We start from the raw sequence: 24,943 nt of genomic DNA, 5'->3' as shown, positions 1-24,943 counted from the left end.
CTGTTTGTTATAGGTTAGCTGTAGGCTTCTGCTCTGTTCCTTCTTTAATCTTGCCATTAAGCTAAGCAGCCCTCACCCTCTCAGCCTCTTGCTTGTGTGAATGATTTTTACAGGTTTCTCATTTTACTTGTTTGTATTTGGGCCCTTTTCCCCTTGCTGCTCTGTCTTTGAGATGTATTGACCACATTGAACTCGGTAGTTTCCTTGCATGCAGCAGATTGTGTGAATACATTATCCCTTTATTTTGTAATCTCTAAAAGAGTGCTGTAATCTACTGGACAGAGCACACAAGTGGAAGCAGAAAACTTCTCATTTTCTAATAGCTGTTTCTCTTTTGGGAGTTTGAAACAATTACTTAGCCCATCTATCTCAGTTATTCCATCTGTAAGATGGAATAGCTTATAATGGGAGGGCAAAGTGTTGTGAAACAGTAAAGCTATAAAAATGCTAAAAGCATTTTGCCTTCAGTTTTGCATGAAGTGAGCTATGGGTGTGCCTTGTTTCAAATAGATCTTAAACTCAGTTTCTCTAGCACTCTCTTCTATTAATATTTTCATGGCGAAGGACATGTATTATAAAAATTTTCAGCGTTTCAGCAGAAATATTCATTATTTGTACATTAAAGAAAGACATGCTCCTGCTCTTTCTTCACTCGTCCACCACATGTGGATAACTTGGCTTTTTCCTTTTTTTTTTTTTTTTTTTTTTTTTTTTTTTTTTTTTTTTAAGTTTTATTAAAAGCATTAGAGGACATAAGACTGGGGGCAGCCATGCTTGGTCACACCAGAGATGCATCTAGTTCAATACATTGCTCCTGACTGTGACCAAAAGTGGATGCCCAGAGATGACTACAAGAACAGGGTGAGTGTATGTGATATGTGTTGCAAGTTCTTTCTCAGCCTCTGGCACTTGTGGTTCAGATACTTCCTGAGATGTTTGTGTGTTTACTAATCCTGAATGGGTTTCTTCTCCATCAGACTGTCCAGCTTTCCCTTGAACTCAGTTTGTAGCAAACATTTCCGTACCTTAACTATAGGTTGTGTGTGAACAAACTTGTCCCTCCGCATGTTTTGAACCAGATTCCTGTTAATTTCATTTGATGATCGAGATCCTCATGAAGAGGAAGTGACAGGTAAGCCCCCGTTTCCCTTCGTGCCTCTTACAGCTTTGTAGATCTGTTGTATCTCCCACTGTCATCTCTTTCTAGGCTGAAAGGTCCTCGTTCACTTACTGTACTTAGATCATCCTTGTTGGTGTTCTTTGAAACTTTCCGCATCAAGTCAATCCTCTTTGAGAGGTGGGAACCAGAATTGCACAAACTATGTTCAGGATTTGGGTGAGCCAAGGATTTACACAACAGCTGTGTGAGAATCGTCATCTGGTTCTCTGTTTCTTTCCTAATAACACCTGACACTTGATTTGCACTTCTGACTTCTAATGAGCAAATGTCATGCACTGCTGCTTCTAGCAGTATTCAGATTTTTTGAGTGGAGATTTGAATGGATGAAGTAGTCATGCTGGGATTAACCCATGTGATTTGTTCTTGGGAGGTATTCTTTCACCACCCCATCCTCCATATTAGATTGTCAGAACGTGTGTCTGTGTGTACAAGTATTAAGTTTTGTTCTGCCTATGGTGTAGTGTGTATTTTATGGACTTCTTATTTTTTCAAATTAAATTTGATCAAAAAAATTCCTTGCAGTGAATCAGGATGCTAGTGATGTCCCTCATCTTCCCTACTTCCTCTGGTTGTTCATTATGTTGGGCGGGGGTTTTGGTTTCCTAGGTTGCTTACAAGTCTTTTGTTTTGGGATGTTTAAGTAGTATTTTAGTAATCAGAAAATTACAGGGAATAGGTCCTCTGAACTGTCAGTTTCTTCCATGACTGTGTGTAATTGCAGGAGTTTGGAACTGATGATACAGATGTTCCCTTCCAGGCTTGTGTTCCTGATGTGACTGATTTCCAGTACAGAATCCAGTTTGAGACCTCTACTTGTTGAATTAGAAGCAGTGCATTGATGAGCCTGAGGCTAATTCAAGTAATTTTGCATCTTATTCATGTAATTCTGTGTGTGGAGGGGTTCCCTCCACCCCCCCCACCCCACCCCCCCCCCAAAAAAAAAAAAAAAAAAAAAAAAGTAGGTCTTGACTCAACTGATGTTAAGCAGGTTTTGTACTCTATTTTTCTGGGTAGGTAGCTGGGCCTGAGATTCTGTGAAAAAACAGAAAAAAACACCCAATTTGAAAAACTTAAGCTGATGCTTGGTATAAATAGGTAACGTATAAATCCTAGTACTGAACAGTATATATTAAGTAGTTGTATTCTGTATATGTATTATCCTGCCTTCTCCAAATAGCAGAAACATCCTTGCCAAAGTATAATAAGAAAGAAATGCAATCTCTCCTGGATTCCTTCAGATGCCAGTGGATTTCACTTAGCTTATTAGTTGTATACTTTCTCCCAAGTAAATATTTTCTTGATTCCTTCTGCTATTTGGCCTATTTTTTTTTTTTTTTTTTTTTTGATCTAACCTGACAAATGTTAAGGGCAGTGCTACAGTATAGCAAAACACAGATAGCTTTTTGGAGTAGTGTCAAGCAGCAGAGAGAGGCTGAAGGTAATCTTGGCAGATGAAGTGAAACACCTTGCTACAGATTGATTCTTTTCTTTGCTTGGATTTTCCTAAGCTCCAGCTCCCACGTTATCTTTTATTAGGTGGCTACGGACTACTGTGAGCGGTGGGTACATTAATATGCAATGTTTTCTGCTTGTGGTTTTTCAGAACAGTAAGGAGCAGAAGAGATATTCATAAGCTGCGCTGTATTTCTGCAAGTGGGAAAGGAATGCATTAAACAAATACCATTTCTTATTAATAAGATTGACTGCACCTTTTTCTCAGCTTAGCTTCACAAATCTTGTAATTCTGTGTGTGGCATTCACCTTGTTTAGTTTGTTTAAATTAATCTCCTTTGCCCTTGCATTTACCATTTAATTGATGTTTGTAAAGCATTTGTGGTATGTAAAGAATGGGAGAAAGGTGAATTTATTTTTATTTATTATTCTTATTGATCTTGATCCTTGTTCCTGGAGCAGTCTCCCACTTGGAGTGCACCAAAGTCACCCCTCCATTTGAATCCCGTGTCATTTCTATGCTTTTCAGCATTAACTGATCTCAATAAATATCTTTACAGAGAAAGTAAGGGTACACTAGAAAAAAATATTTAAAATATTAAATGTTCTCATTGGATGTTCATGATAATTTTTCAGCACATTCTGCAGGGTTGAACAAACTGATGTCCTTTGACAAGGGTTGAAAGCGACTTCTGCTGACAAAAACGAGCCGGTTCCCTGGCTTGGGGTCCCAGGGCGTTGGTGGCCATGAGACCTGAAGAGTGCTCACCTCGCGCTCGAAACGAAAGCCGTGTCGAGGTGTTAGTTTTAAACTGCGCCCTCTGCCCTCTCAGTGGGAGTTAAAGATTCAGTGCCCTTTTCCAAATGAGTTGATATGTCTTGGCAGGTGTCAGTGACACCATTTATTTTCCCAATAAAATGGCCTGTAATGTCTCAGGGCTGCGTGTGAGCTATTGCTGTGTGTGTGATGGCTGCTCTAGCCACGGTGCTGCCAGTCACTAACTTACTGCTCTGCAGAGTGCTTTGGGATGCTCGGAGGAAGAACAGCCAATGCGAAACTAAGTTTTGTGCTTAAAAAAAATGTATTTTCCTTCCTGGAGTATTTCTTGTCCCAGTCTTTGTGACTGGGCCTTACAATATTCCATACAATTTCATTTCCCCCCCCCACCTAATTTGCTGAATTCTCTTCTTTTCCCCCATGCCTCTCCAGCCCTCCTTCCCACAGAAGGGAGGAGCATTGCTGTATGTGAATCTGTAGCAGCTAAGATCCAAAAAAGCAGTTTGCCTTTCAGGCCAGTGGAGCAATGTAATGAAGCACCAGTTCATCAAACTGCTGATTTAATCTTTTGAACGCAAGAAGAAGAATCTCCAGTATAGTTTTCTGTAACAGGCTGATAAGATTCTCCCTAATCGTCCAGATCGCTTCTGTCTGGCTCTGCGCGGACGTTCCCCTTCAGGCAGCGGTGGCTCTAGGAGTTGGTCAGGGCGCAGCCTCTGGATATTTTGAGAACTGAAGTTTTTAGCCCTGTGTGAGAATTAAATTTCTGAACAGGAACGAAATTGAAAAAGGAACAAACCTGAAATAGTCATCTGAAACAGCTCTGACCTCCTCTTCCTCCTTTCAGCTATTCACAGATGTTAAATGTCATGCTGGAGCAAGGGGCAGGAAGGAGGAAGGAATCCTGCCTCCCTTATTTCTTCTTCCCATTAGTATCCATCGGAGAAGGGCTGAGCAGCATCCGGAAAAGGCAGTTTTTCTAAGGCTTTCCGGGAAGCGCCTGCCTGCGCGGGGAGCGGTTCCTGTGTCATTGCCGTTGGCCGCCTCGCAAACTAAATTTCCGTACCCTGTGCTCAATTCGCCTGTTTAATGGTTGTTTTACTGAGAGCTTGTAAAGTTGAGTAGCTAATATAGCTCAGTACACCAGCTTTCAGAGACCAGGTAAATTGGTTTGTAATTTGATGAACTCGAAGAACATTTGTAATAGGATAAATAAAATGTGCTGGATGTCAGCGCTGCCTCTCTGCCTTCCCCGCAGTGTGTGTTCCCTCTTGGTATGTGTTGGCTGATGTACAGTACATTACCTCAAATTACAAGGAGCGTCTATGCGAACAGCGGCTGAGCGTTTGCTTCCTTTTCAGTCCGCACGATTAGCATAGGGAAGTATTTGCAGTCTGCGTGCTGAAGGGTGAGCTGTCAGAGCCTTGCGGGGATTTTGTTTTCCTGCCATTTAGAGTACCTTTGCAGGGGGAAAAAAAACGATGCTTATGGGCTGCTACATCTTGGAGGAATCCATCCCCAGGCTCGACTTGTGAAATAAATGTGGCAATGTGTGGTTTGAACTTAGAGTCTTAGCACTGAATTTAGAAGCTGAATTTAGATAGCAATCTGGTATCTGGCCTCATCAGTGTATCACTATGAAGACTTGTTAAAGGCAGAACAAAAAGACCTAGAATGTGATCCTGTCTGTCTCTGTTAGAGCAGCAAATGAGAATATTTCTCCAGTCTAGTTTGAAGAGAGTGAAACGAAGGGTGCTTCTTTTTTTCTTTTTAAAGCTTTTTTTATTACCCAATATTTCTAACTTATCCTCCCACTTTTCTTAAATTCAGCCTAATTTTTTCTCCTTGATTTCATTGTGTTATTTTCTGATTGCCTAACAGTTCAGACTTTTCTCCCTTCTTGTGCTCTTTATATGCTTGTTTATAAACTGGATGGTATTTATAAATGTGTATATATACAGGTAGCACTGTTACTGGTAAAAACAGTGCTACTTTTCTAATGGAGTGCGGTGCACATATACATGCGCACTCTCAGCTTCACCTGTATTACTGTAGTATTATTGTATTTTAACATCAGCTACGCTGCCTTGCTGCCCGTTATTTCCAGGTAATTGGCCAACCAGTGTACAATTAATTTTTGGTCCTGTTATTGCAGTATTGGCTATTTTATGAAACTGTAGAGAGTTAGCAGAGTGAATTGATTAAATATGTTCCAGACCTTAGACTGGAGTCTGTCCATCTGCTGGGATTTGGATGACTGAAACTTGCTCTCGTCTTAGGATATTCCAGATCCTGCAAATTGTTTTAGGTAGACAAAACTTCCGTGTGTGTCTGGACTCTACTTTGCTAAGACCCTGCCTTTGGGGAGTCTGAGATTTCTGTTTAGCCTGCAGCATTCCTTCTGCATGTGGCAAGGAAAAAAGCATCAATGTTATGACTTAAAAATAGAATTAAGACCTACACCTATTTTAAAAGGCCCTTAAAATTTCAGCTCTGTCCTTATAGAACGTGCTGTTGTCATGTTTATGAAAAATACGGCTTAGAATTACTCTGTAAATTGTACTGACTTCACAGAACATCTCAAATTTGTGCTGAAGATAAGTAGTTCAGAGACCAAACTTGAAGTGACTACTCTGCCTTTTTAGTGGCTGAAGTGGTTAAGTATGTGTGGGTTTTTAATAGAAGTAGTTTACTGTGGGTGTGGTAAATAAGTGTTTCATGACAGCCCAAGGCTACTTCCTGAAGGTTTTTCCCCATCCACCAGTCATTTTATAGAAACATATAAATAAGCACTATTGCAATTTCTTGAACATATAATGCATGTTCCCAAGAGACCAGAATGACTCAGAAGTAGCTTGTAAAGAATGTGTTTTAATGTTCTTAAATATGTGTGCACTGTTGGGCCCACTGTGAGGTCTTGACTGCAAATGATACTTGTTTCACCTGTGGCAAAATCTGCCGATCGCAGGATTATGTCTAGCGGATCTTTTTGTTTGCTTGTTTTTTCTGGGTTAGCTGGTTGTTTGGCTACATGTTTTGCTGTGCCAAAAATGATTCCTATCTTGGTTTACCACTGAACACCTTGACTCTAATCAATATTTCCTGACTTGCCCATTTACTCTAACCACATTGTAAGTAAATATGAAATGACTAATTTGTGTTGTAGATTTTTTTTTATATATATAAGTCTGGTGAACATACATCTTGGGTGCTAAAATTGGCTGCTTTCTGTGGAGTCCAACCCTGATAAATGCTGAGAAGAGTTTTGTCCTGTATTATGCACTCACCAATGCTGTAGCCATTAACTAACACAATCTGAGTGAAAGTGTGTGTGTGTGTATGTGCATACATATACACATGCACGCACAGGCACAGCAGAGACTGCTTTGAGTGCCGCACAGTTGCGGTGGCCCTCTGGAGCCTCTTGTCCTACCATAAACAAGAGCTGGTTGGAGGTGAGCCCTGGCAGAGCACTGCCAGCGGTGGCCCATAGGACCGCGCAGGGTGCTTGCACCCAGGGCAGCGCCGCAGGCAAGAGCGGCAACAGGGGAAGGCCACAGAGCCAGATACAACAGAGCTGGCCACCTAATCTGGGTCGGTCACTAAGGGGCAACAGAGGAGCAAGAGATGGGAGCAATGTGTGCAGGCAATGAGATAAAAGTCTAAGCCTCTGATTTGAGAAGACTTGTAATAACTAGGTTATTTTAAGAGCAGAACTAGCTTTTCCATCCCAATTATTGTACTTCAAGTCTTTTCACAAGAGGAAAGGCTTAAATCTGTCTTTCCCTTCCCCCTCACTATTCTGAATAAAAATCCACATTTTTTTGCTTATATAATTTTAAGCCTACAATGTTGCTGTGAGATTGCATGTCTGGGTCACTCCAGGAGCACCTGGATTTTTTTCCCCCTAGAGATGTCTTATGATGAATTGGACAGTGTACAGAAATCATCTAATTTTTTGTGATGTGTAGCAAACTGTGAGTTGGCTGGACTGTGGTTTTTTTTGAAAGGGAGGGTACTCATCTGGGTATACTAAAATGTTCTATTGTGGGCCTGTCTGAACATGTAAACGAGTTGAGAACTTTCAGCTGTTCTCTGGAGTCCTTATTTTTAACTTCAGTTTTCATAACACAGTTGTCTACCACCAAATTACCTTTGGAAGATCAGGGGATTAAGTGGTATATGAGGCCTTCTGCGTTTTTAGGTCATTCCTCCAGATGCATCTTCTGTTAGGAGCAGCAAAAAGCCATTACTTGCTGGTGGCTAATCATTCATTTGTGAGCCATGGAGATGATAACTCTTCCTTCAGTTAGATGCATTGGTTTGTTGCAGCAAGAATAATAAATAAATAAATAAATATTAATTTAAAAAAGCATCCTTCCTGTCAGTTCCTGTGATAGGCAAAGGGTGGCCTGGTAGGAATAAAGAATTTGTACTTGCAAATTGAAAATAGGACAGATTGAGGTTATACGTTTGAGTATTTGTTTGAAGAGAGGATTTTGTTCTAGATACATGCCTGCGGTGTGTGTGTTTGTGAGGGTGTATGTATATACATACATACATATATATATATATATATATACACACACACACCATATATATATATATATATATGTATATTTTCCTTTCCTATCATTCCCAGCAAAATTACAGTTGTGTCTCCATGGTTGTGTTCCTATTATCTGATTTCTGAGCTCAGCAGTCCCCAGCTGTAGGCTTGGGAGTTACGTATGGTCTTGTCCAGTAGGCATAGGTGGAAAAACTTAACATTTCATGAGCCCAAAATAGGTACTCAGGATGCTCTTTCCTAACCATTTTCTTGTTACACAGTCCGTCAACTACAGCAGCTTCCTGTCCAAGGCCGTATTTTGATACGAGCATCTGTAATTCCTTCAGGAACTTTAAGCCTACATTTATTGCCTCTTTGATTAGTCCTGTAGACAAGGTCCTTGGCTGCTTGCTTGGAGCACTCTGTTACAAGTGGTGTCCAGAGACTAAGTTCTAGGAGCAGAATTAGCTTAAGTCAAAGGGTGTGTGATACACTGTGGATGCACCACGTCTGTGACACTCTTCCATTTATGTTCTTGAGAACCCTTGGCAACAAGGCTTTATGAGAATTTTCTGGTTTAATGCTAATAAGTAATTCTTCCTGTTATTTTGTAATGGGCCCTTTGAGAAGGCCCTTTGTTCCCGCTCCCCCTCCTTTTCCTCCTCCTGGATTTTATAATAAAAATACAATGTTAAATTAATTGTGACCAAACAGTATTCAAGGTTGCATGTGATGCTGTATGCCACTGTTGAGGATGGTTTTGGCAAGAGTATAGGAATGAAGCATTTTTGTGGCTGCTTGCACTGCCTGTTGGGCGGTGTGTATGTATGTGTTTTTTCTTTTTAATTAGAAAAAAATATATCTATATATATATATATAAAATAAAAAAGTACTTCTCAGTAACTGTGCTGTGAAAATGCTTCTCTCACCTGATCGGTGCTTTGTGGTCCTTCTGCTGCAACTGGCTTGTGTTCAGAGACAAGCTCTTTCCAGCTACAAAGATGCCTCTTCAATACCTTGTCCTCTTCAGAAGAAACAGAACTATTCTATAAAAATCATGTGAAAGAAGATCACTAAAAGTGGAGAGAATGAGACTGTCAAATGATGGAAAAGAAATTGCTTACAAATATCTTCAGATTTCTTTCTTATCCTTTTCACCATTTCTCCTCCCCCCCCCCCCCCCCGTCCTCCTTGACTTTTTTATCTTAGGATAAACATCGTCTTTATTTTCTGTTTACTGTGTGGAGAATTTCAATCCCTTTTGAATAGCAAAATAAATATAAAAAGATACTAGGGGTTTTTCATCTGGAATTGCTGAAGCCTAGCAGGGAGAAAAGGAGGTTATGTGACAGTATTGTGGTATTGTAAAGGCAGGGCAACGGAGTCTGCATTCATTCATTTTCCTAATACCAGTGTTTCGTTTTACACTTTAATTTCTAAATAATAATCAGCATTTTGTAGTAGAATTAGATCAATAACTTTGTCAGTTGTAGAAACAAATATACTCTTAGTCTGTAATGATTGTCTAATTTATATTAATAAATAAGAATGACATCAAATTATCTTTCTAAGACTGCTTCTGAGCTGCAGAGCTGGGAACTTTTTTCAGGCTTTTATTAACTAAAGTTTCTAGTTCACTGGGAAATGAGTGAATATTGTCTGCATTTTAAAAGTGAGACCTTAGAGTTTCAGGTTAATATGTATATATATATATATTTTTTTTTTTAGTAAGGTCTTCATTTTTTTTGGTTGTCCAGATATGTCTTCAGAGGAGCTGATTACCCATAACCTGAGTTTGAAGTTTTGAATAATGAGCTTCTGAGCATCTGGAGGCAGATGCTGCAGCCAGAGGGCACCTGCGAAAGCATGGATTTGTCTCTTCCATTCCCCGTGCACAGTGACCTGCAAAGTTACTGGCAGTCTCTTTGGCTGTAATCATTAAACCAAACTCTACTCTAGGATGAAATGGGGAAAGAAGCCACAAGCATAGTGAGAGAATGCTGACTGGAAATACAAATATCACCAGAAATGCTCTGGGCTTAATAAAGAAAAAGTACGGTGGCAAAATAAATTGCAGCTGATACAATTTTTCTTCCTCTCCCAAGTTTGTGTCTGGTATGGCAGTTTCTCTCTTAGATAAATAAATGCAAAGATGAGAATTGCTGCCAAAAACTGTCACATTTCTGGAGCTTTCAGCCCCTGATTATTCACATTAAACCTCCCTTCCCCCCCAGCAGTACAGTACAGTACTCCGAATATGTACACCCACCGTTCTGTCAGATCTGTGCAGTCTGCGTCTGGTTCATCTTCTGTGTCTTTGATGTGCTCCATAACGTAGGCAAAGAGAGGTCTGATAGTCTCTCTAAAAACCTGACAGTTTGTGTGACAATCTGTCTGCGAATCCACAGGCTCCTTGTCAACCAAATGAGTCTTTGAATATCAGAGGTTTTCGGCACAGTGCTTGCAGCACTGCATATGTGCTAAGGGGAAAGAACAACAGGCTTTGTTGTAACCGAGAGATGTCTGCGTTTTCCTTAATCGTTTCAGGGACATCTCATCATTGCTCGTTGGCTGGTTCTCAGCCCTGCATATGTCGGGGTTATTTAGCAAAGCCTGATTTACTGGAAACTGCACACAGAGAATAATTTGCAATTGAGGTTAGAGGAAAAACCCTGGGAGGGAGTGGAAGGTGCAGGTTTTGGTGTATTTCTGCTTTTTGTTTGTTTGTTTTTCTTTTTTAATAGTGACTCTCGCCCTTGCAATTCCCTGTGCCCAGGAAGTGCATGGAGGTGATGCATTTTTTTTCAGTGCTCTCCAGTCCTCTGCAAATTCTCCTGCCATGGATCCCTCCTATTCCGCATTCCTCTTGGCAGCCAGTGAATTCCACTCCTTGGTGACCTAGTATGGAAACGGATGGGACCATGAACAAAATTAAAATTTTTAGAAGTGGGACAGAAACTATTTATTCATCCAGTTGCCTGCAACTTATAAATGAGGCTTAGGGATATCCTCAGCAGAGAAACCGGGGAGTTTTGGCTGTGTGGCTCAGTCCGAGGTGGGGGGGAGGCTGGCGGGAGGAAAGCGAGCCTCTGCTGAAGGCTCTATGAGATCACTAGCACTTGCGCGATGGCATCAAACTGTAGTGGTAATGTTCCTCCTGCGGTGCATTTGGCAGGGGAATGTACTTAATGTTCTGCTTTATGTGACAGGTGCTTGACGACTGCCTCTCTTAGTATTTTTATTTCCCCCCTGTTCCCCTGAAGCGCTGGTCGCGATCCTAGTGAAACTTCTAGCTCTGGAGCTTGGTATTCTTGATATTCTGATAATCCTCTTTTTTCTCTCTCCTCCCGTTCCCTTTGCGTTGATTCTCCGTATGCTCGTCAGTCTCCCTTGGACAACGCCTGGCGGTTAGAGGCGGCGCCTCGTGCTCTGGCAGCTCGTGCCGGGTTTGGTGACAGACCTGCTGCCGGGCCCGGGCAGCGCCGCGAGAGTGGCTGTGCCGCAGCGCAGCCGGCCGCGGGGACGGGGCGAGCGGGCTGCGCGGCGCCCGGGAGGCCGGGCGTGCTGCCTTCCCTGGGCCGGTCAGCCAGGCTGAGGAGGTCTCGAAAGCGGGTGCTGAAAAGCCTAAATTAACGCCTCTGAGGCCTGTTTACCTGCGTTTGTCGGGTAGAATTGATTTGGGCTTTTACTGTGAATTCCTCACTTAAGACTTCTAGCTCCTATATTAAATTTTCAGCTAAGAGGGGAGCATAGGGAGAGTCTTCTGCGGTTTTATTGTTAGTCTGGGCCTTTCGCCTTGCCGTTGCTGTCTTTGTCAGAAAGCCTGGGTTGCCTGCTGGCGTTTTGTGGCCTTTCTGTCTGAAGGTGACTTTACTTTCCAGAGTTTGTATTTGAAGAATTGCTGTTGTTTCATTACAGACTTTCAGAACAGTCTGCTTTAATGCAACGTCACGTAAATGCAGTGCGTATTTCTTTCTGTGCTTTTGTCCCCATTTCTTCGTCATTGGTTGTCTTTCTGGCTCAAAGATAACGTGAGGGTTTTCGCGTTTTCAGTGAGGCTCTTGCAAACTCTCCGGAGTTGCTAATACCATCTTTCTGTGAGGTACGTGTGTAGGACCTTTTTCCCTGTGCACGGAGCATAAGATGTCGTATCATAGCTTTTAATTGGACTCTTTTCAGGGTACCTTCCTGGAGACGCTCTGACTCTGGAGTGCAGTCTTGATCTGGGATCGTAAACCCGTTCCTAATCAGATGGAGTATCCTGAGTTTGGGACCTGCTTCTAGGAAGCTGTGGGGTATAGCCTCGTTCCATGCCTTGTTGAGGTACAGCATCTATGCAGTTTAGGGCAAGTTGCGTTAACTTTCGTGTGCTTACCTTGTTACCCACAGGGTAAACTTGGCTGTGGTCCTTTCCCCCTGCTTCTCCGTATCCAATCTCCCCAAAGTTTTGCAGAGGTTGGTATTTTGTGGGATTTTAGCAACGCGAAGCTGTCTAGATGTGCTACAGTATTTTATCTTGCTTTCAACCCAGGATATTGCAGGCATGAGAAGATCTGTTCGAACAGGAATGTATTTTTGATGATGACTAGTTTAACTTTCCCATGTTGTTACTGGGGATATTGCTGTTTTACTGGCTTTTCTAATTCCTAATCCAAGTTGTATGATCTCATAGCCAAAGGAAAGAATAGGATGACACAAATTCAATGCTTTCGTTTTATTATTGGCCTCAGCGGGAAGAGTGGATGAACCCACGTATGAACAGCAAACAACAGAGCTGTGTTTAAATGTTGATTTTGGATAAAAGTTGTTTTTCTGTATTAACAAGCTGTTTGTAGTTGCTTGCAACTTCCCTCTATTATAAGAGAAAACATTTGAATCCCCATAAAAGAAGTTTAACCCATGGTTTCTAGGCTCCCCATGATATGCTTCATGTGCATATTTTGTTCTTGTTAATCAGTTTCTGTGTGTGTGCGCACGCACTTGCATTTGGTAGGAATGCGAAAGCAGGAGTGATTATCCTTCAGCCAAACGCCAGCCGAGCAGGACCTCCAGGATGTGCTCTGCTGGTAAAGAGATCGCTTCTTCCACTGTGTCCTGGAATTCCCAAACCCCCTGTTTTGGACCAGAGTTGATAGGAATGATTGATTATGTAGGTTGATTTTTAACAGTTCCAAAAAGTCATCTAGTGAAAAAATTGGTTCAGCTCATCTGCCTGTGTACGTATGGGAGGGATGCAAGTAGATGGGGTAATTTTTCAAAGCTGTTAGGAACCATTTGCATGGGACTTGTGAGAGATCAGAACTAATGACCTGATTTGCAGTGCGTGTGAACCAGCAGCCCACGAAGTCTCCGGAGCCAGGGCATACCTTCGTTTTCCTGAGGCAGTAACGCGCGCAGATGCGGTTCCCAAAGCCTGCACTAACTAAAGCTTTTCGGTAGCTTTCTGTCCTGTATGGGAGCTCTGTGTCCAGAACACAGCTGCACTCGCTGCCCCAGCGTGTGAGCGAGTGAGCAGGGGCCACAGTCACGCAGGGTTATCAAGATCGAGTGAAATCCAATTTTCTCACTTCAGAAGCAACGCGAAAGATGAGTTTGAACACCTTTGATAGAGGAGCAGTAACGTCTGCTTTTCCTTCGCCTTTCTCTCCTTGCCTGGTTTTCGATGTTTCCTGCTCCTGGAGCATAACATACGTTTTTTCTTTAATGCGGCACCGGCTCCACTGCTCCATTCGGCTTGATCGGGGCTTGCGTTTGGAGGTTTGCTGGAAGCCAGCGAGCGCGTACGTCGCGAGAGGAGATCGAAGCGATGTGTCTGTCAGGTGCGAGGCAGATTGCACCATCTAATCCCCCGGCTGTTGTCTGCAGCATTTGTCAAGGCCTCCGCTGGCCTGCTCCGTTTCATCCGAGGTATCGCTAGCATTCATCTAGGCTGGCAGCATTTCAACAGCTGTTAATCCTCTTTGTATCTTTAAGCACTGTGACCACTGGCGAGCTTCTGTACTCTGAGGTGTCAAAATATCTCAAGATAACTCTTGTGTGTGTCTTTTTATTTTACTTTTCAAAACGAACACCTTCTGATCTATTGACCCAGTCTTAACCTGATGGAGAAATCAGTGTTCCCATGTCAGCTTTTTGCGGCTGCTGCTTAATGTTCGCAAAGAATTTTGCCTAAAATCTGATTAATTTCTAGTTCCTCTTGCTCGTTTTGCTGTGTTGTCTGTTTTACATGTTACTGCAAGTAGTACGTGTTTCACTTAAGTTGTAAGGAACGTGATTTAATGTCAATGTGAGAATGAGCTGGCAGGATTTTCTCTTTATGCTTGAATTACCTTCCCTCCTGAAATAACCCTGAGAACTCCTTTCTTTGCTATATTGTTTTCTTACTTTCTTTGCTGTATTGTTTGGAAAGGACCTGGGCAGCGCAGAAAGTTGCAGCAGTGAATATAGGAGCTTCTGTGCATGGCTGCAGCAAAGGGGAGATGCTGAATTAAAATTGCTCTAAATTTAGCTTGAAGTTTTAAAATCGATATGCTTTGGAAGGACGATTTTCAGTCCTGTGGGGTTTTTTTTGGGGGGGTAGAATGGGGAGCAAGGGTTTAGTAGCAAAGATGTTGTAGAAACAGCAGGGTAAAGGAAAGTGACTCTGTTTGGTCTTTCAGCTTTAGTTATGTATTTGTGTAACTTCTCAGTGTTTTTGTTATTTGCTATGAACCATCATTTAATAGCAGGGGAAAATCCTTCAAATGACCATTTCTTTGTTTAGTTTTTGTCCTCTCTGGAGAGCGCTGTCCCCATATGACAAACCTTTGATGTTCTGAAGTTGGCTCCCCTAAGGCTCAGCTTTATTGAGAGAAGTGAAATATTTTAGGTGGTTCATTCGTTCTTTCTTTGTCTCTTGTTATTTGAGTTCTTATGGTGTCCTTTGGTCATGTGTTTAAACTTATTTCTGCAACTGAGATTGCCAGGAGTGTTATTTAATAATAGTTGAGGTCTCCTGTTCCACTTTTTCCTTTGTGAGCTGCCATTTTATCTCAAGCATCAAATATTGTGAGAGTAAATTAAAAGCAACACTGATATGTTGTAATTTTTATACTGAATATTCTCTGTTTTGCTGTGCAACTGAATATCACAGTATAAAGTTAAGGTACTTTGCCAAGATTTTGGGCAGATCAGTCTCTCCTTCAATGCAGATGGCACATTTTGATCCAGCTGAATAGCCTTTAGGTGTGGGTGGCCCTACTGAAGTCCCTGGAAGGACATGCATGTTATTGGCTTGGTTCCTCACTTACTATAAAGTCCTGGATTTTTCTAGGCCATTGGAATATTCTATGCTGCCACAATGTGAGAGGGCAAAATACTGAAATGAAGCAGGTTTGCAGCTAGAGTTGTATAGTTGAGGCTACTTGGAAATTTGTTCTCCCCAGGTAAAAGCCTCAAATCACAGAACCTGCCATGACTGCACGCGCACTGAAAGGCCCTTCCTTGTCTGCTACTTGTTTAGCTTTGCTTTAGCAGAAAAGGTAAGAAGAGGCCCAGAGGCCAAAGAAAACCTGTTTAACAAGCCTGCTTTTTCAGCAAACTCAGATTTAAATGGTAGCTCCCCCCTGCCTTTTTTTTTTTTTTTTTCCTTTCTTTCTTTCTTCCTTGAGGAAGCCTTTAAAATACTCACTCATACTCATTAGAAATACTGCTTCATTGGTGTTTTAGTTTCTTTGTTTGGGAGGAGTGAAGAGTGAGAAAGAAAGGCTTGATTTAAAGATGAAGGACAGCTGGATCATGTGCAAAGAATTTTCCTTTCTGTTTCTAAAAATAAGGAATTTTAATCTTTAGGTTGAACATCTTCTGTGCCCCTCCTTGATCTTTGCTTTCTGCTGTGTACCTTGTGGTTTCTTTGAGGTCTCGTTCCCTGCTCCTTTCCTTCTCCCTCACTGAGATTTTTGCCTCTCCATTCAGCTTCTTACTTGCCCACTCTTCTTGCTTTTCATCCACTTTAGGATCCAAAGTCACTTCATATTGCTTCTTTTCTGTGCTTTTTCCATCCAGATTTGTAGTTGATGTTGAAGCTGGGGCTGTCCATGGTATGGGATGGTTGAACTCTGTCTCTAATAAACTAGGCAAAGTCCTGCCACAACCACTTTAATCAACAGTGAAACCAGCAAACGAATCTGTTGGCTATTTTTTTTCTTTCTTTAGGTGGGTTAAATGCCAGCCTCACGCTGGGTCTCAGGTACAACATATTTGTTCCTGTTTTCTTCTCCTGCTGCTGTTGCACTGCAGAGTGCAGCAGGCTAATAGTATCTGATGGGGCTAGTTCCTATTGCCTGAAAAATGTTTAATTTTACTACCTTTCTTTCTTTCTTTCCCGCTTTCTCTCATTTTGATTTGTCAGATCCTGTCCCTCTGAGAAATCAGACAGTATGAAATATGAAAATTGCTTAGGAAGTAATTGGCGAAACAGTGAGACTTGGGAAACCCGTGGAGATAACGCTTATACCTACTTATTCACATTATTTAATTTTTAATGGCAAATTTAATTAATGGACCACAGGTCTTGTGGTTTCATATGTGAATAAGTAACAGCAGGGAGCTGAAAGTCGTGAGGTCTGTTTACAGGACAAAGAAAAAGGCTCCATTAAAAGCTGAACTTTTCATTAGAGGAAGAAATAAAATGGATTTAATAGCATAGACGTTTGACCATTATGTAACAAGTAAGTAAATGAAAACATTAATGACAATTTATTGGTGAAGCACATTTTGAGGTGGTTACTCATCCGTGTTTTATCAGTTTAAGTTTGTCTCTTAGGTCAAAGTTTTGAAAAGCAAAGTCGTATCTGTGGCTTTTCTGTTATGTGACATAAATTCAAGCACCAGAGATAAAATGCTTAAAAATAACACCTTGAAGTCTAGGCTTTGAAAAACCTTAATAAACCTCCCAATTAGCTAAGCTTCACACAACTTCTGTGATACAGACAGCTGTTACCCCTGGCTCGCAGATGGAAAATGGTGACTTGCCCAGGATTGCACAAGCGTCAGAACCACTAATAGAACTTGAGTTATATCTGCCGTTTCCATTTTCCAACCACTAAACAATATGTGTAGTCTCATCATGTGCAGGACCACAGCTGCATTCATGGGAAAATAAATGAAGAAAGGCAAGAATGGTATTCGGTATAAAATGACCGTGTCGAGGGAGAGACAAGATAGCAGCTCGAGCTGGTCCTAAATGAATAGCTGTCCTCACTTTCGATACAGTTTTGTCACTTTTTTTATGATAGATGATTGCATATCTTTTGCAGGTGCTTTTTCAGACTGAGGGCCTTACAGATGAGCTTTGAATGAGGCAACTGCAGCTTTTTTTAGTTCAAAGTCCAGAGGCTTTGCTTAAATCAGCTTTATCAGCAGTTAGTGACACAAGACCTTTCAATGAAGTAGCTCAGGGTGTGCAGTGGCTCCCTTGAGCTGGTCATGCTTGGGATGGCTGCGAGCCCTGCAGGGGAGGGGAATTGCATACGCACCCTCCGTGTGCAGGGGCTGAGCGGTTGTGAACTAACCTTCTTCCTGTGCAAGCTCGGGAGAATTTAATGCAAATGTCTTCAGCCCTAAAGCAAGACACTCCAGACTCTTTGGCAGTGCATTAGCTGATACCTGATATGCCTCGCTATATTGTTAAAATGGAAACATGCTGCATAATTTTCTTTTAAAGAATAAGTAACATAAGTCAAAGCACTGAGATGTAAAATGAATTCCAGCACTAGCAGCCAGTTTTGAGCCTGGTGCTTCAGTAACTCACAAGATTCTCCACAGCAATTAAAATACACCCCCCCCCCCAAAGAAAAAAAAAAAGTCCCTCAAAATAACTCATTACTGGAAACACCTTGTTTTTGTGGTTACATGAAAAAAATCAAAATAATCAGAGCTGATGGTTGGCCGTTAGAGACGTTTACTCCCACTCTCCCTTCACAAAGGTGAAGCATGTAGTGGAGGACACGCTGTGGCCTCAGTGCAGTCTGTTAATAAGTAAATAAACTTTTTAGCCGTTTTGTTCTTTGCGCTGCCTGTGCTGCTCGTTGTTGGCAGTCGCTATCGGTCGGAGACGGAGCCGCGTGGCGGTAGGGTCTGCGAGGCCGCCGGAGCTGAGCGTTGCCTTCTTCGTTTCAGAACGCAGAACTCTACAAGCTGACGTCGGAGCAGTACCACGAGGCAGCCACCAGCGCGGAGAAGTGGATAAAGTAAGAGGCCTTTCGTGTTCTTTTCAACAGTTTCTGGTTGTGCTTTATAACGCTCGTGTATAGCCTCAGGATATTCCCTCGGATGGAGGGGAAGTTACCTCGTGCCAGGTATTTAGGCGGCTGAGCAGTTGTAAACCAGCGTTCCCTCTCTCTCTGTGCCAAGCTTAATGGCGTTTAGGATAAAGTTGTTAGCTTTTGCAAGGGGAAACAAGAGGGAAGACATGGATTAGAAAATCCAGATTCAGTGCGAATGTTTTCCAGGATTTTCAAAATGGCAATGAAACATATTTAATTTCTTCAGGTGTTGACCCAGTGTATTTAACCTACACATTGCAGCATTGGGCTAGTGTGTAAGAGTATGAAAGATGATTTTTAAAGTTTTCATTGACCAGGGAAGAAAAAGGTAAATAGCATAAAGCTTTACCCTGTAAATTTCAATTAAAATAGAGCTATAATTATAATGAATGTTTTCCTAGAATGGGTGAAATGATTTTTCTGACCTTTTCACTCATCGTGACATAATTAGAGGATCTTTAGTGTTGTTTTTTTTTACCATGAGCATATTTAGTATCTAAATTCCATTTGTATTTGCTAGTTGTGTTATGTAGCTTATTGTTCCACATGCACTAACAGCTGTCCAAGAAAAAATATTTTCTATAATTCTTTAATATTAATGAGTCCAAAGCAATTACACAGTCAAGAGAAGCACACGCATCTCTGTTGGGTAAACAGTTGGCCAATGTGCAGTATACTGGAGTAGCAACATATGTAGTCCAGTTGGGTCTGGTCCAGACTGTATGATACTAAATTGCATAAATAGATAATAATACAGTAATGAATATGCTAGTGGGGTGTGCAGTATATTATGTTGTCTTTATTTAAAATTGTTTGGCTGCCAAAGCATCATATAACCTGTTGTAATTTCACGTTTTTGTTTGGACAGTTGAGCAATAAGTTGCTAAAGAAGCCAAAACAAGGCAACTGACACATTATGTGTATTTGCATACAGTCTCCCGTAGTAGAAATCTACGTTCTGTTTTAAAATAACATTTTTAAAAATTTATAGGATGTGAAGCTCTAACACTCTTCAGTCATTTCAGTGTTTTCTGAATTTGCTTCTGTTTGCTTCTGTAGAGGTGTGGTCAGTTGTTGGGGATACCTTTAACTGACGCAGGAGATCGTAAAGGAAGACGTTGTGACTGTTGGTTATGTTCTTTACTTGCTGTTACATATTGTTGCTAAGCTATTTCTTGTTGTAATCTTAATTGAATTCCCAAGATTTTAATTTGGTTTCTACTCTGTTCCTTGTGGAGGTAGACTGATAATACAGGCTACTGTCTGGTAATGCAGTCATTTCTCAAAATGGTTAGTGACTGAAACCAATGCAAATGTTAATGGTTTTTCTTTTACGGTTCAGAAAATGTGTTACAGGGTCTCTGAGGTCCTTTCCCCTTTTTTTTGAGTTCTTAACGTCTGCCAATCCCTGACTTCTGGCCTTATTATGCAGTGTTTTCCTATTTGGAGGCTGTATAAACATTAGAGCTATTAGAAATGGGCAGGTTCCTTAGGCTGCCCTCCTTAGAGCTCAAATAGGCACTCAGCCTAACATGAATTTTATGGTGAAAAGATGTTTCTGAAGACTATGGTGAGCCTTGAAGAGACAAGCTGTGCAGAGCTAGTGAACCTGTGAAGAAAGAGAACTTTGTATTCTCTATTTCTTTACAATTGAAATTTTCAGGAATAACCAGCATTGCACTGAGCTGTGTGTGAGAATGTGCAATTTAGGATTGATAATGCCCTATAATAATGGTATGTGCTGCAAAAATCATCGTTTTTCCTTGTCAGTGTGCAGTGCATGCATCTCTTACAGTAATATGCCATCATCCTTTTCAGGGTTGCTTGCCTCAGCATACAGCAGAGACTCTCAAAGAGCGTACCTGCCTCGAGCAAGGTTCACGATGTGTCTGCAGCAGAATAAGGAAGACTTTCTTTGCCTGTTGGCATTCATGCTTACTTGGTAGGGCTTGAAGTCTGCATGTTATGAGAGCCTTTTATTAGGCTTTGTATATTCAAGATTTGCTGCTGCCTGTTTATGGTAATAAATTACAAGATCCTGTGAATTCAATGGAAAGAATAGTTTGTTCATGTTGTTTTGCACTTTCATATTAGACAGACAAGCACAGTAAGTGCTGAGCTAGGTAAGACTTATTTATGCAGATCTAGTAACTTGGGTGAGAAGAGCAGACTGAAACACAATCAAAGTAACGTGAATTGGATTTTGTAGCCAAGCTGTGAGTGAAGCGCAGGACTGCCTGCTCCCAGAAACACACTGGATGGGCCGGACTACACCGGCTCCTCTATCCACAGGAAATCAGGAGTGGCATTTTCTCCACCTGAAGAGGAGAGCGCATCTCCTTTCCATCGTGTCTCTTTCCCTGTTCATACCATCTCTGTTTCACAGTGAACTCTGACTTGCCTTTCTCAGCTTGTGAGACTGATTTACCCTGTATTTGTTGTCTTCTACTGTGCTATCAGTGCAGCTGATGAAGGAAGAGAGGAGCTGAGTTGGGGCTGTTTCCAGAGTGAGTGCACTGTTTTTCAGAAACCATGTTACAGCAAAGATAAGAAATACCTGAAACAAAAAAACACTATTTTTTTGGCGTTTATTGACTTTCTTAATTTTTTTACCAATACCTACAGTTCTGCACAACCGGTAAAGTGTTCTACAGGCCATTTCCTCTTCTTAGTGATTATATAGCACTTTGGAGCCTGAAAATATTGTGTGGGTTTTCTACCGGTGACCCTTCACAGCATGCCTGCAAGGTAGATGGGTAAACCTTTCTATCTCCATTTGTATAGAAACAGAAATGAAGTGCTTAGTGCTGAGCTTCATATTAAATCACTGACATGGGCATTAACTCCTGGCTTCTACTTAAAGGCAGGATGCTAAGCTCGATGCTTGTGTGGCCTGGCTTGTGTGATGGACTTTGTTCCTAATCCCTTCACCTGAACCCAGCCTGCTCCTCTCTCTGCATTCCTCTTACCACAGTGTCTCTTCCATCAGGGTTTTTTGCTCTGTCCAACCTGTTTCCTTCTCCCTGGAAGGAGATCCTAGCAACAAGAAACCACTGAAAACAGCTTTCGGCGCCTTAAGTAACTTGCCCTTGTTGCTTACATGCTGTTGTGAATTGGACCATTGCCACGGACATGTTGTCTCTCTAATTTTATTACAATTGGTGCATTATTGTTTTTCTCTTTTGTTGAGCAACAGAATTAAAGTCTGGGGACCTAGAACTCTTTTCTCCGTCCTTTCCTGTTTTGCAAACTGTGCACATCAGTAACTACCCACAAAAGAAGCAGCATGTAAATAAAAAGCCAGCGCTCTCTACCTTGCACTTCATTCCACATCCTTTTCTCAGTGTTCAGAGAGCCATGACTCAGACTGGGTTTAGAGAAGACAACTTGCTAATCCCCTCCCCGCTACAGAGAATAAAATGGCATTTCATTCCAAGCTCTATTAATGCGCTCGCTCCGGGGATAAAGCAGCACTCCCAAAAGGCAGTGGCCAAATTTTTTTTCTGTTGTGTTGTCTTTGTCTTCTTTTGAGTGTTACATTTAGATTAGCTTCAGAGGATTAAATGTTATTACAGTCCCTGAATCTGTTAAGGGAAAGGCAAAAAACCATCAGTAAAGAGGTTATGGCTTAGTGCAGGCACACTTGATTTATCCTCAAAATGCTGGGTCTTTTTTTTAATTTGATTTATTTTCTTTTGTGAAGGTAGTCTTATCTTATTTTTATTTTATTTTTGTAGCTGTTAAATTTAGATGCAAGAATTGGCATGGGTGGGGCTGGGCACCCGACTCTCTCTCTAAAAGGTAAAGCTAGGAATGAGGTAAGGGGATTAGGAAACTGTTAAAAGATAAAATTATTCTGAAGCTGAATTTCCCTCTGAGATCTCCTTATAGTTTGCTGAACCCTCTTTGACGCTACTTACTGAAGACCTTGTTGCTTTGCATGTTGTGCCGAGAGGACTGCGAGTGCTTTGTGCTGTTGTCAAGGAGTGCATAAAGAATGTCTCTATCTTATCCTGATAGAGATCAGCTTTGAATCCGCGGCAGCTCTCCAGTGGAGAAACTGCCAAAGAGATTTACTCTATGCGGGACTTAGTATCTAAGAGTTCCATTTAATGGTTCTAAGATCTTTAAACTTAATGGGCATCAGTATTTAAGGTGATTATGTTAGAGAAACTGGCAAATACTAAGTATCCTCCAGGGCTGGAGGTGGGATAGAGAAGGCAACCACCTCATGGTGGGCACAGGGTGGAAAGCTCCTGGATAGACTGTCTGTGGGGAAGAGGACATTTACAGCTCACTTTCAGTATTCGTAGAAGTGAAGATCTTATGAAACTGCACAACATTTTATGGGATTGATGGTCCCTCAGTTAAAATGGCAGCAGTAACCAGAAGCTTGGAGAAATGTCCCCCTTCCCCTCCCTGCTTTTGTTTTATTTTTTCTTACTTGATTGTGTGGATCTGGAAAGTTTGAGACAGTTATGTGGTGATACTTGAGTTTATTAATCTTGAAATCTATTGCAAGGCCCCAGCTATTTCTGAGCACTGTGCCTGGCAGTCAAGCTCTGAAATAGATATTATGTGGACAAAGGGGAGGAACAGGGAGAAGAGTAGAGACATAGTTTTCAAATAAAATTGCTTTGGGATTTCTCCTATTATTAGATTAGAGAGATGATTAATTCAATGTTGAAATTAAGAGCCCCTGCAATAGGGATTTGAGAGTTTTCGGGCATAAAAGACTGCTTGGAGCTTATCCACAGCCTTATCTCGGCATAGCACTTTTGTACCCTGCAATGATACCTTTACAAGAGAAGTGTTTGGCTCCAACCCAGTCCTCTCTTTCCCTCAGCGCTTGGTTTGTGTTAGTTGTTCTCATTCCTGTCTGCAGTGAGTTTGCTCCATGTAATCTTCAATTAAAGGGATTAGTTAGTCAAAGCTTTGCTGTTCCTTGCGGTTATAGAGTTGGTCTGTGGTAGGAGATTGCTGAAACAGGCTAAGGTATGAGTCTCCCCCAAAGATGTTTCAAAGGTGGGTAAAAGAGCAGATGGGTCAGTTTTTAAAACTTTTTCTAATTCAGGAAGGCCCATCATTATGCAACTATTCCGCCACTATGTTGATTTCTGGTTGCCGTATATTTCCCTACTGCTTAGTGATAAGGTCTGTGGTAATGAAAGTCAAATATGTGGAGTGGAGTTGTGTAAATGTTCCAGTTAGCTCAGGTCATCCTTTCTGGACTGATTTTTAATTCCTGAAGATTGATCAGCTAGCACACTTTATCCAAGCTGTCTTGTCTTCTTTCTGAAGTTCAGTTCCTGGGGTTTACTAACGTGCTGTTTCTAAATAAAAGATTTTCTTTTTGTCCAGTTAGTAAATGATGTTCTAATCTAGTGTTTGCAATATCATCTTTTCTCCCATGTGTGAGGAGGGATCAATAAATCAGTCCAATGAACTGAGATTGCAGTTCTGTTAGAACTGAAAAACTTGTATAAAATGTTAATATATATTTCAGAATTGCAAGAGCCTTTCTTCAGAAGTACATTGGTAGAACTTGGGAGTCTGTAAAATTAAGAGCTGAGCAGCAAAGACTGGAATAGCAGAGTAAGAGGTGCCAAAGACTGCATGTAGTCTATTAGGCATGTTTCTATTGCTATCGATTTTTGCATGGAAAGCACTTGTATTCTGTAGTAATGTTGCCATTGTAGAGCTCTTAGATCAGGGTTTGTTGGCAGGCCAAATCCAGATTGTTTTCAAAAGCATGGATATTCGTGCAGCTGATTCAACAAACTCAAACGTACTTTGTGTATCAGAGTACGTGAAATACTTTTGGCTCAAAGTCTCATCATAGAGAATGCAGTGAAAACAGAAGCGGCACCATACCCTTAGTGTGGGAACTACATTCTCTGCTATGCACTGTGGTGGAAGCAAGATTTATTTGTCCAGGCTTCAAAGTATTTTATTGTGCATTTAGATGTCATGACAGGTCCAAAACAAAGTCAGGAACCTCCTGTGCCTTTGCTCCCTCCCTCCCCTTGGCTTCAGTTGGGAAAGGTATCCTGAATATTAATTAACAACCTAACTCATCTCTCTCCTGCTGTGTATTTGTGCCTCTGCCTCGCTGCACGTGTGTTGTATAGTGTGCTGCTGGTAGTGGCACGGGGCTGATTTGTGAGGGATTGAGGCTAAAGTTGTCTGGGGAAGCTTTCCTAAAAGAGTGTCGAATTAAAGATGTCAGAAGCAATAATGCCTGAGAAACCACTTGTTATCAGTGAATTAATGACTTGTTTGCTAATTAGCAGCCTAAGGCAAAATTGAGGTAACACTCCTTACAATCCGGTCATTAATTCAGTAAGAACTGATTTCAAGGGCAATGTTGCTGTTTTGAACAGTAATTGTATTCTTGATTATGGATCATATGCTCTGTGCAAATTGTCTGCACTTCTGAGTCAGAGTTTACTCTTAGAGCAATGGAGAGGTGATAGGAGTGACCAAAGACAAGTACTGATGGAGGAAATTTGAGGAAAGAAATAACTTGTTCTATAGGTCAGAGCTCCTGTACCCCAGTATGTTCCCTCTCCGTCTGCTGAGCGAATGGCTGCTGTGGCCGGCCAGCTGCACGCACCCTCCAACCTGGTGAGCTCCCTCCCCAGGGGAGGCTGCTGCTGCTGGGTGCTCATGGCTGATGA

General features: G+C 41.6%; 1 protein-coding gene and 2 long non-coding RNA genes across 5 annotated transcripts in view; 2 read left to right on the top strand and 1 right to left on the bottom strand.

The window, feature by feature from the left end:
* CHCHD6 (coiled-coil-helix-coiled-coil-helix domain containing 6) overlaps positions 1-24,943 on the top strand; it is a 115,189-nt gene that overhangs the window by 42,110 nt on the left and 48,136 nt on the right. For all 3 annotated transcript variants that reach the window (XM_062585516.1, XM_062585518.1, XM_062585517.1), the window contains exon 6: positions 18,118-18,188. In XM_062585516.1, coding sequence (XP_062441500.1) covers positions 18,118-18,188 — 71 coding nt within the window. The remainder of the gene's footprint in view (positions 1-18,117; positions 18,189-24,943) is intronic.
* Positions 1,956-2,929, top strand: LOC134145603 (uncharacterized). Its single transcript, XR_009959656.1, has 3 exons — positions 1,956-2,039; positions 2,195-2,275; positions 2,784-2,929. It is a non-coding gene; the product is annotated as an uncharacterized LOC134145603 (long non-coding RNA).
* On the bottom strand, positions 3,954-4,415 carry LOC134145837 (uncharacterized). The gene is made up of 2 exons (XR_009959697.1): positions 4,239-4,415; positions 3,954-4,157 (listed from the first exon to the last, which is right to left on the bottom strand). It is a non-coding gene; the product is annotated as an uncharacterized LOC134145837 (long non-coding RNA).

Source organism: Rhea pennata, chromosome 12 (assembly GCF_028389875.1).
Source record: "Rhea pennata isolate bPtePen1 chromosome 12, bPtePen1.pri, whole genome shotgun sequence".
Taxonomy (NCBI): domain Eukaryota; kingdom Metazoa; phylum Chordata; class Aves; order Rheiformes; family Rheidae; genus Rhea; species Rhea pennata.
Note: the sequence above shows the minus strand (reverse complement) of the source record. Positions and strands in the feature narration are given on the sequence as shown.